At 42.8% G+C, this 11,336-nt stretch overlaps 1 protein-coding gene across 2 annotated transcripts in view; it reads right to left on the bottom strand.

The window, feature by feature from the left end:
- Positions 1 to 11,336, bottom strand: part of CREB5 (cAMP responsive element binding protein 5) — a 405,433-nt gene that overhangs the window by 239,727 nt on the left and 154,370 nt on the right. For both annotated transcript variants that reach the window (XM_007466089.1, XM_007466090.1), the window contains exon 5: positions 6,691 to 6,863. In XM_007466089.1, the coding sequence (XP_007466151.1) occupies positions 6,691 to 6,863 (173 nt within the window). The remainder of the gene's footprint in view (positions 1 to 6,690; positions 6,864 to 11,336) is intronic.

The following is an 11,336-nucleotide window of genomic DNA, read 5'->3' as shown; positions in this document are numbered from 1 at the left end:
AAAGGGGGGGGGGGGGAGAGAAGGTCAAAACACACACAGACACTTATATGGAAGGTTCTGGAACTTTGTGAGCAGGGCTTCTGTTTGTAAGATTCAGAAATGAAATCGTCCCCCAAGAGGATGTCACAGGCAAAGCCACCTATCCACACAGGAATCAGAATAGGCTGGAAGTCACACTTTATCTGGGCGGGGGATAGGGTCTTCCTGCAAACCACAAAGCCAACTGTCCAGCAACCAAATGGCTGGAGAAAGGGCAGCACTATCAGCGCTGACTTTGGTTTTCTTACAAATAAGGGTATTTGGCCAGATCTCCCAGGCACAGGCCCTCTCTGTAACCCTGTGCTCAAACAGCCCCCAATCCCCCTTCCTTGAGGGCCAGGGAACTCCTGTATATTTCTACTGAAGGACTGAAGCAGCTGCTGGCAACTCAGTGTGTCCACCTCTGCCCTTGACCGCCCTGCAGGTATGTGAAAGCACAGAAGCTCTTTACACTGTAACCAGAGACTAAGCATTAGCCAACTCTTGTGGTTAGATGACTCTCCCAAATGGTCAGACATGCTCATGTGTCTTCCACAGCACTGGGATTGCTATAGGCAGGAGCACAGGGAAAACATGTGCTTTGAAGTCCAATAGAGCCACGTTCAAAAATCTGCTCATCTCACTGGCTGAATGACTTTGGACAAGTTACTTCTCTTCCTAGAGCAAAAAAAAAAAAAAAACCAGAGCAACTAACTATCCCTCTGGGCTCTTGGAAAGTGATAGAAAACAACACGCAAAGCTAGATCAGTGCCTGGCACATAGTAGATGTTGGATAAACGTTTGCTTCCTTTCTTCTCTTTAGTATCAGCCTGCTAATCCCAGGCTTTTCTAACAAATAGCTTAAGCCATTGAAGAGTGACTTTCAATTATCTTTCCCAAGAAGACTAGCTGTTATGGACTGAATGTGTCTTCCTCCAAATTCATATGTTGAAGACTTAACCCCCATGTGATGGTAGTAGGAGGTGGGGCCTTTGTGGGTAATTAGGTTTAAACGGGTCATGAGCCCCTATAATGGGATTAGTGTCCTAAGAAGAGGAAGAGACACCATCTCTCTGTCTCCTTCTCCTCTCTCTCTGTCTCTCTGTCAATCTGCCTGTCTGTCTCTCTCTCTCTCTGCATGCACAAAGAAGAGGTCAGGTGATCACACAGTGAGATGACGGCCATCTGCGAGGCAGGAAGAGAGCCCTCACCAAGAACCAAATCTGCCAGTACCTTGACCTTGAACTTTCCAGCCTCCAGAACTGTGAGAAATAAATGCCTATTGTTTAAGCCACCGGGTCTAAGGTATTTTTCTATAGCAGTCCGAGCTAAGATACCAGACTTGCTGTGTTCTGGGTGAGAAGCTGAGACACCAAGACATACAAGACTGGCCTGAGGGGTCACAGGCAAGAACCAGATTCAGAGAGGAGAGCAGGGGTGTGTTTCCGCTCCTTGGAATACGCAGCCATGTGCTCTGGTGTTCTGGCTCTGCCCCCTTCATCTGGCCACAATACCATGTGGTATTACAACTTCTGAATGTTAAGAAACCTTATATTTCCTCAAGTATCAGTACTTAATGTTTCATTCCACACATAAAACTCTGTGAGTGGAAGGCTGCTGGCCCCCTTGTCAGAGGTAATTTCTCAAGGCTCTGTATGGGATTTAACGGAAGCCATATGGTTAAGTCCGTCAACCCTCCCAGAAAGCATCCCCTTGAAGGGCCCTCGTAAATGTTCTCGGCGCTGTGAAAGATCCAGCAACTTTCTAACAATAAAGCAATGTTCACGGCCATGATATTCAGCAAAACACAAAGCAGGAAATAATGGCTTCTGTTCTGAATTACTCAAAGGAGGCTTCAGGCTGTCCTGGAGAAGGGTAGGGGGCAGGGGCGGGCAGTGATAAGCCGGGGCCTGCCGGCTGCTGCCTCTAGCAGGAAGAGGCTGGCCTGGACGCCGCTAGCACTGCCCGGTTGTGGGCAGTGACAGTCTTAATCGTGCTCCGTTGGTTTGTGGAGTTTAAGAAAACTCTTAATAATGGATTTATACACCTATGCACTTACAGAGCAAGCACATTCTTAAACTGTAACCTGCTTTGTTATCTAAGGCTTCTTTAATTGGTGCCTTTCTGTGATGGCATCATTTATTGACCACTCTCCTTTTTTTTTTTTTTTTTTTTTCAGAGCAACAGTAACACAAAAACCTTTGAATCAATTAACATTCCCATCTCGATGGACACCTCAAGCAGCAACGACAACTCATACAACAAAGCCACATGACGCTCCCCGATAGGCAAGGTGGTGTTGCTTTTTATGCCAACAAGTTCTGAGATGTGATAAGCTCTTCTTTTTATTAGTATTATTATTAAAGAATCACATAAAAGGTGTGAGAAATACAATTCATGATGAGTATCAGTTCCTTTTTATTTTTACATAAAACAAGACTTGCTTCTACGATATTTTATACAAATATCTGGCTAAGTTTTAGGTCTACATTGCCTAAGTACAGCTTCATGCAAATAGAGCTTATGACCAAACAGCTAATAGAGCTGCACATCACACAAACATATATTTGCCAGGACTAAAACTGGCATATAATCAGGGAGAGGTTTCATATACACACGCTGTTGAACGTATTTTCTAGTTTCCTGATATCTTAACTAGAATATTCCACAATGGACCAGATACCTTCTGTGCAAATATCAGCCTTGGTAGGAACACTTGTATGTTCTGATGTTAGATGTTATCACACCTCCACTGTAAACAATTACTGTCAAATAATTTTCACCAGTAATCTAAGGAGCTTATGTATTTGCCCAATTCCACACAGAGAACTAAATCTATGGAACATTTTGAAAACAGGAAGAAATTTTGTGGAATATTTTGGCAGTGCATCCCATAACCTGTCAGAACTCTGTACTGATATCCATTTTTGTAGACCTCTACACTCTATATTATCTTCACAGTTCTCCTGAAGAATTACTGAGCATGAATTATCTAATAACATTGACTCCATAAAGAGAAATCGGCTTCTTTAGGAAAGCTGGGAATGTATTAAGATTATAGCCACCTACTCAGCTGATTACTGACTCCTACAAACATGTCTCATATGAGGAGAGAGAGAGAGATAAAGAGAGGAAAAGACAGAAGAAGAGACAGAGAGAGAGAGAATTTGCATCACTGTTACCTGCTCATCCACCATTTTCCCGGGTTTGCAGACTTGGTCCTAAATTAATGAGCCTATTACATGATATCTAATAAAAATGACTGGAGTAGAGATACTGCTTGGAATCTGCCACATATTTGGTCCAAGCCTGAATCAATTTCATCTATATTTAACACATGCTCGTTTTCTGTCTCTCCCACAGCCCATGGCTCACTCTTTTTTTTTTTTCCACCTGGAAAACTTATCTCCTAATGCTACCATCCTGGAAAACTTATCTCCTAAAATGCTACCATCAATCAGCCAAAGACACTCTTTCCGACAGAGCGTCTGCCCGTTTGACTAAGCACAAGTAGTCACTAGTTTGGGGATGCCTCCTACACTCTCTAGCGCTGTGTGATTTTCTAGGCTGCCTAACCACACGAGCGCAATTTGGGATATTTATACTTACCTCCAGTTTCTATTGGGATAAAAGTGCTACTTGGACAGAACTGGGCAACGGCATGGTCGGGGGGCCGGGGCGGTGACATGGGATGCACTGAAAGTTGCCCACGTGGTTTGTCTACCTACTTTTATAACCTTATTTCTTCAGATTTTTGCATACACACTCATTTTGTTCTACTTTGGCTCAATGCCTGCTCCAAAAGTATGAAAATCAAATGCGCACACAAGGATGCATAAACTTTGTCCCCCAGATCTTCCCTGAGAACAGGCACTGCTCTCATTTCCCCGCCCTTCATGTCAATATCACTCCCAATCCATTCAAACCGCTAAGTTTAAATACAACATAAAGCGGGGTAGTGGCAGAAAGGAGAACAAAAGTGGGATTGGCAACAGAAGCCGAGCACTAGTCGAAGGGAAGAAAAGGGGGGAATTAGGAGACAGGCAGCCCCCTCCCTCTCCCGCAAAGTTCTAGTCGTGAACACACCCACTGGCCGCAGCAAAAGAGCCCTGTGCTTGGGCACAGGTGGGTCCCAGCCTCTCTGGCTGGATGCAGCTTAAGTGCTGAGCCTGAATGAAGACTTTCATTGCTGTTTGCTGTTTTTGTTGGCCAGTAGCCATGGCAAACATTTGCAGGTGGCTTGGCCAGATTTTGACACTTAAATATTTGAGGTTGTGATAAAAATCAGAATATTACTACAATATGGTTCTGTGCAGCCTCAGAGAAAAAAAAAAGAAAACTATCTGCAATTTCAAATGCTCATTTAAAGACACAGTCTCCAGAGGGAACTCATGTTTTAAAATAAGTACTCATTTCCTCTTTGCTGAGAGAACTAAAAGAGTCAACCATCCCCAAATGTTACCACCTAGAGTTTCATTCTGAATCCACTGGTGAGATGGGTTGGGTTGTTACTTGCTGAGCCCCCATGATCATCCGGGCAAGGTTTTAGATGGGCCACGTGGAGAAAATGGAAATGACAGGAAGTAGGGGTTGGAATCAACATGGTAAGCACAACAGGGAAGGATGTGAAGCAAAGAAACAGCTTCCTTCAAGTTCGGCAACAAGATAGAGTCCTAAAAGTGACAATTATCTCCTAGAACACACCAGGAGAGACACGTAACACCCCAGGATTGGGAATAAACGAGAAGACAGAGTGGGTTGGGAGGTCACATGTAACAGAGGAACACCCACACCTGTCAGGGCAGTGACACAGCCTAGGAATGTCATCCAACTGTACAGCCCTGGGCCAGCTGGGTACATTACTGACAGAGTCAATACCCATCTTAGAATTTAGTGCTAACCCTTAAATGACTGTTTCACAAAAACCAGCATTGTACTAACAATGGCCAGATACTAAGGTCCTGCAAGAGGGCAGTCGTGGGGCAGGAAGCAGAACTCCAGGGGAGAAGGAATGCTGTAAAACTGCTAGTAAACTCTAGCACATTTTATGTTTTTCTCCCCTTGAAAGAAAAATAAAATAATGACAATTAGCTTGCCTAACTGTGAACTGTTTGCCCAAAGCCAAGCCCCTGGAGTGAAGGAGTCCCTTGAGATTGAAATGCTGTCTTTAACGACCCCACCCTCTTAGTATATTATAGGTTCTTGCTTTAGGAGGTGCAACATTTGCTCCCACAGTCATCTGAGAAGAAAAGAAATCTTTAACCGAGACACTTGCGAATTTAGCATTGGCTTCTTCCAACAAAGCCAAGCATTCAAATGGCCAGATTAATTTTCTGTTTCTTGAATGGGAAACCAAATGTACCCATGGCAAATTCACAGAATAGTCATCACCCACAACTGTCATTTGTTAAGATTCATCTTCATATGTCACAACCCATCCTGATAAGTTGAGAAATGTGAGAGACAAGGTACCCTTTCTAGAGCATTCTAAGGAGGGATAAGCCATTGTCCCTAATGCTCCCTGTTGGTGTGTAATTCTTACAAGCATTTAAAACAAGGAAGGGAAAAGACAGACTGACAAATAGTGGGACAGCTTCTAATATTTTTCTTAAAATCACCGTATCTATTATTCAATGGAATATTCAAACTAAATTCTGATGCATATACCAAACACAGCAAGCTCCCTTTCCTATTTTAAACAGAGAATTCTGGGAACAGAGAGCAAGCAGTTCTCAGCACCCAGCAACATAAATTTATCATAGCTCTTTGGCTTAAGTTACTACCTTTTCTTTCTAAGATCCCAAGCACCCTTAAACCTTTTATTTCCTTTTCACTTTACTCTCGTGAGGGTGGAAAGAAGAGATACCATCCTCATTCTGGAGAGAAGGAAGCTGGGCCAGAGATTCTGCATTTCTAAGAAGCGCCTGGGTAATACCCACGCTGCCGGTCCTCAGACCACACTCTGAGTAACAAGGGCCGAGAGCTATCACCTGATACTCAGAAGTGGGCTCTCTTTCCATCCCATAATACACAGTGTCTGGGAGCATTCTACCTCTTTTTCTCAATGCCTCAGTGTTGTCTCTTTTTACATAAATGAGAGGGATAGGGCCTGCTTGCTTTGTTTTGTCTACTCCAGGAATGAATATGGACCAACGCAGAGAGAGAGGAAAGCTAATGAGAAGGTATTAAAAAGGAAGAGAAGCACAGAAGAAATGATCAGAGGGAAGGAGGGCCATGGAAATACACCAAAGACACAGGTGATGGGCTTAGATCTTAGGAATAGAGGGACATACTCTGTTAGGGAGGAGGCTGGGCAGGTGACACTTCCCTCCGCCATCCTCAAGCATTTGTCCTGAGAACTATGCTCTGCTCTCAACATCCATGGGGTTCCCCCATGGTCATCTTGAAGTTCAAGAATCTTGTTTGAAGAAACAATGACACAGAATGACTTGCTTTTCGCCCCAAAGTCAGGGTCAAAGAGCTTCCACCAAACAGAGACTCCCTCTTCCCTTCTCCCATCAAAAACATCACTCTGAGCTCTAGGCAACATCACACCAGCCAGGAAAACCAACTTCTGTCTTATCCAACCTGAGGACTAGAAACTAGGAGAAAGTCTAGAACATTCCCTGAGCTCCAGCCAGGACCCAGAGACAGCCGAGGAGGTCTCCTTACCCGATCTGGCGGTTGGTGGAAGGTGCCTGTGTGATGACAGAGCTGGACTGGGGTGACGGCATGGCTTGCTGAATCACAACGCTGGTGTCATGGTTGGGCATCCGGGTGCTGCCAAGCTGGTGAGCTCCAGGCCCCACCACGGCCCCACCAACGGTGTTATGCATCGAAATATTCTGCCCAGAGAAGACAGAAGACAGAGGGAAAAGGGTCAGAAGAGGTGAATGCTTCAGTCTACTCTCAAGGTCTCAAAGGCCAAAATGGGGAATCTGGTCATGTCAACTAAATACAGAGTTATGGCTTCTGGCAAGCCATGGGTCCATTTATCTTTGTTACAACTTACAGCTACGATGAGATGAAAAATAACTATTCACCTTAAGAGGAAAGCACATAAGAAAATACCTGGAAGTTCGCTAATCACCCTGCCGCCATCCCAATGGGAGGTTTACATCAGGGATGTTTAGGGCATATCTGCTCTGACTTGGTGTGATATATATTGCATTTGAAAATGACTTCTGTGGTAAGTGCATAATACTATGATTTAGCAAAGAGCCATTCAGCACCCTGCTTTGAATGACAAGCACACTTGTTATTTTTTCTTTTTCAGTCCTATAAGACTAACCACCTCTTCTTTTTTTCCAGGAAACTACTTTTCCAAATCATAATCTGGGTACTCATGACCCAAGCTCAACAACCTGGGGACTGAGGATGAACGACTGGAAAAGACAACAGGGTGTCTGGGATCCAATGACAGGAGTGAGAGTTACAACTCTGCTGTATTTCCATAAAATCAATCTCTAACAATTTGGTGGAATAATGGAATACTGACAATGATTTCTCGTCTGTTTACTTGTTCATTGTCTTTTCCTCAAGAATATAGAATGTTTGTGTTCATTATTCTATCCACGGTGCTTAGAGCACAGTAGGCAGTTAGTAAGCAAACACTGCATGAAAGTAGTGAAGAAAATAATGACACAACTGAGTCACTTGAGGGACCTAATATCATGTATTTATTTCTGATGACTTGAATGAAGGTTTCTTTGTTTAAAATTCAAACATAAGGTAAAATATGCATGATAAAGCTGGCTTAAAAGACAGCTCTTCCTAGAAGAGAATGTCAATGGGACAACAAGAGAGGATTCACACTGAGGCAGAAGAGGGCTGATCAACATGGTGGGGCTGAAATGTGAGAAATTCAGAACCTAGAAGAGAAAAAGGAAGTTCAGGGCAAAGCAACATAAGTCAGTGGGCCTCTGGAAACAGCCAGATAGGTACAGCCCTTCAGCCTTGAAGGGTAGGGAAATCTGAGAGGTCAGTTGCACAATGGTTTGAGGATGACAGGAAAGAAATGGAGTGTCACTAGCAATTTACTAGAGGAAAAATATCTGTCTGCGCTTTGGCAAAGAAAAAAAAAAAAAGTGTTACCCAGGACTACTAGTAGTGGTTCTTTGAAGTTCTTCTGTAAAGAACAGGATTTCCTGCACTGTGTGTTAAATGACGGTGATAACATATATGGTATTGGGGGTGCTTGTGTCCATCACACTACACCTTTCCCAGGTTTCTGATTTCCATACCCTGACCACACAGCTTGTCGGGAGCCAGATGGCACTGTGTGTTAAATGACGGTGATAACATATATGGTATTGGGGGTGCTTGTGTCCATCACACTACACCTTTCCCAGGTTTCTGATTTCCATACCCTGACCACACAGCTTGTCGGGAGCCCAGATGGCAACTGGGCACCTGGCTTAGACTGTAAGCCGACTGTTGTCCTCCGATCCCAAAGGCATGAACAGGCTTAGACACACACACACACATGATCCAAAGGCTCCCCTCATATACTGGAAGGTTTTTCTGACGTGGGAAAATATTGTGGTTGCTTAAAGTGAGATGAAAGGAATGGTGACTTGTATTGGGGTGGCAGCACAGGGATACGCTTGAGTTCTTTTTATAGGATCTAGAGGAGTAGAGAATCAAAGTAAAAGTAATAGCGAAAATAAAGATAATCATTATTTCTTTCGAAAGTGAACCTTCACCAACTTATTTCTCTAGGTCTTAGTGAGGTTGTGATGAAGTAAACATTGTAAGTATTATTTTTCCAGTGTTTAGATCCTTAAAGATATTTGAAATTTTTCATCCTGTTCACAGTCACCTACTTTGTCAATAATAGATCTGAGGCACAGAAGGATTTCTGCTCTCTTTTTATTATTCCTGTTGTGCTGTGCTAGTGAAAGTTATCAATAGAGCTAATCAATTTTTAAAATAATATTCTCTTTAAGTTCACAAACAATAATATAAAATGTCTGAAACCTCCTTTGGCACCTCTTTTCTATCACCCCCACATGCAGTCCCCAAGTACCATAAATTCAATGTAAGCATCCTCTCTTTCCATCTCTTTTTCCACCAACTTCCACCCAACCACCATCTTCTTTCCTGGATTAAAGAAGTGCTCTCCTAACTGGTCCCTTGTCATTCACCTGACTTCCCTTCCTCCTCTTTCCCATAATACAGCCACAGTCATCCTTTCAAAAGGCAAAACTGATCTCATCGCACACAAATCCAGCTACATGGCCCACCCTCTCCATGCTTCTTAGGTGGCCTCTCATGGTTCAGAAGACCCCGACAGCACTCTCAGTGTGACCTCCAAGGCCTGTATGACACCCTTCCTACCTCCCCTGCTCATCTCACACCACCTTCACTCTGGCTCTCTGCGATTCACTCCACCTGCATGAATTTTCCTGCTCTCATACTGAAGATGCTCCATTTCAGCACAGAGCTGAATATGCTGTTTTCTGCTACCTGTACTCTTCCCCAGACTCCACCTTCAAATCACAAACTAGGCATCATGTGAGAAAGCCTTCCCTGACCTTTCCAATGAGGGGCACCATCTCCCCCTCCTTCATAGCACTTTTCACAAGTTTACAATTGTCTTCGATTATTTGATCAATATCTGTTTCTCCCTCTAGAATATAAGCACAATGAGAGAAGGGACAAAGTCCGACTTTACTCCCTACTGAGTCTCTGTGGCCCAGATCAGTGCCTGGCACAGTAGGCATGCAGTAAATAGTGAGAGAATGAGTAAATTATAAAATGACATTCCTAGAATATTCAGTATAATGAAAACTTATCTTTTATTTCCTGGGTGATTTTTGAGAATGCTAACTCTTTTGTCTATTTACCTTGAAATCTCAAAGCATGATCACAATGAAAGATGTTAAGATATGTTAGATGTTAACATACTTGTTTGATTATGGGGTAGAGAAACAGAGAGGATCAGAATTAAGAAGAAAGCCACAAACGTGGAACGTAGATTAGAAAGTAAAGCCTTTGAGAAAACATTAAACGAGCCCTTCAAGGAAGATACCAAGAAACGAGCTTCAAGTCTTTGAGCACTTTGGCTCAAATGGTATGTCCATAACCATTCTTAATCTCCACCAATGGAAACCAGGAAAAACTTGGTTCAAAAATTTTGAAACCTGGTGCAAAGACACTGGTTTGATTTCTTCAGCATAAAGCATGTTAAATGAGAGAAAGAAATAACTCTCCCCTCAAAAAGTTTAAGAATCTTCTCTGTGAACCATTAAAAAGAATAAAAAAGACTATCTAGGATATACTTCACACCCTCCCCCACCAACATTTTTAAGAGATCTCTTTGTCTCTGTGATCTCCACCAGAGATGGAAAAAGCTCTTGAAAGTTATATCCTAATATTTCAAAAATCTCCTTTCTCCCCAACGCATGAAATCTGAAAATTCTCCAGCCTCCTTCCCCCCAGACCCAGAGAATAATTTCGAAACATTTTGGAAAAATAAACAAATGTAAGCGAGCATTATCATTTCACATTAAGTTGGTTTTTTTTTTTTCTTTCAGCATTACATAGTAACTCAAACATGAAATTACTTCTGAGTTCACATTTTCCCAATTATGGGTTCAAAACCTGTCTTCCTTGATAAAAGAATGGCATTTTATCTTTAAATAAATATCCAATTTCAAAAACACAAGAATGACTATATCTCGCTGAGTTATTTTTGTTAGCATAGGTGAGTAGACTTGGAGCTGGTGAAACAACGTCACCAAACACCGGTTGGATGTCAATATGCAGGGAAGGATCTGAGGTGTTCCGGGAGGCTCAGCCTTTGGCCTTTTCTTGTTCAACATTTTTATCAACCGCTTGGATGAAGATGTAAAAATCATGCTTGTCAAATCTGTGGTTGACACAATGTTGGGAGACGTCGCTAACATTCTGGATAGTAGAACAAGGTTTTACTTGAGCCAACTGTGTGATCTGGCCTCCAAAAATGCTAACATAAATCTAGGTTGTTGTAGGAGAAGTGCGATGTCCAGATCAAGGGATGTAATTATTCTACTGTCAAGCACATCGGACTGACCACATTTGGCCACCACAGTTTAAGGGGGAAATTGACAAATAGGAGGGAATGAAAGCAATGGAGGCATCCAAAATGCATCACAGGAAGAATGGTACAAGAATCAGGGAATATTTAGTCTGAAGAAAAGAAGGCTTAGAGGTCATGCTAACTGCCTTCCAAATATTTGCGGGATTAGACACAGTCTATGTCGCTCCAGAGGGCATAATTTCAAAAAATGGGATCATGATGACAAAAGCCAACAATAACTAAAATTTGAGTACCT

Source organism: Lipotes vexillifer, unplaced genomic scaffold (assembly GCF_000442215.2).
Source record: "Lipotes vexillifer unplaced genomic scaffold, Lipotes_vexillifer_v1.1 scaffold150, whole genome shotgun sequence".
In the NCBI taxonomy this organism is placed as follows: Eukaryota; Metazoa; Chordata; class Mammalia; order Artiodactyla; family Lipotidae; genus Lipotes; species Lipotes vexillifer.
This window is presented reverse-complemented; position numbering and strand designations above follow the sequence as displayed.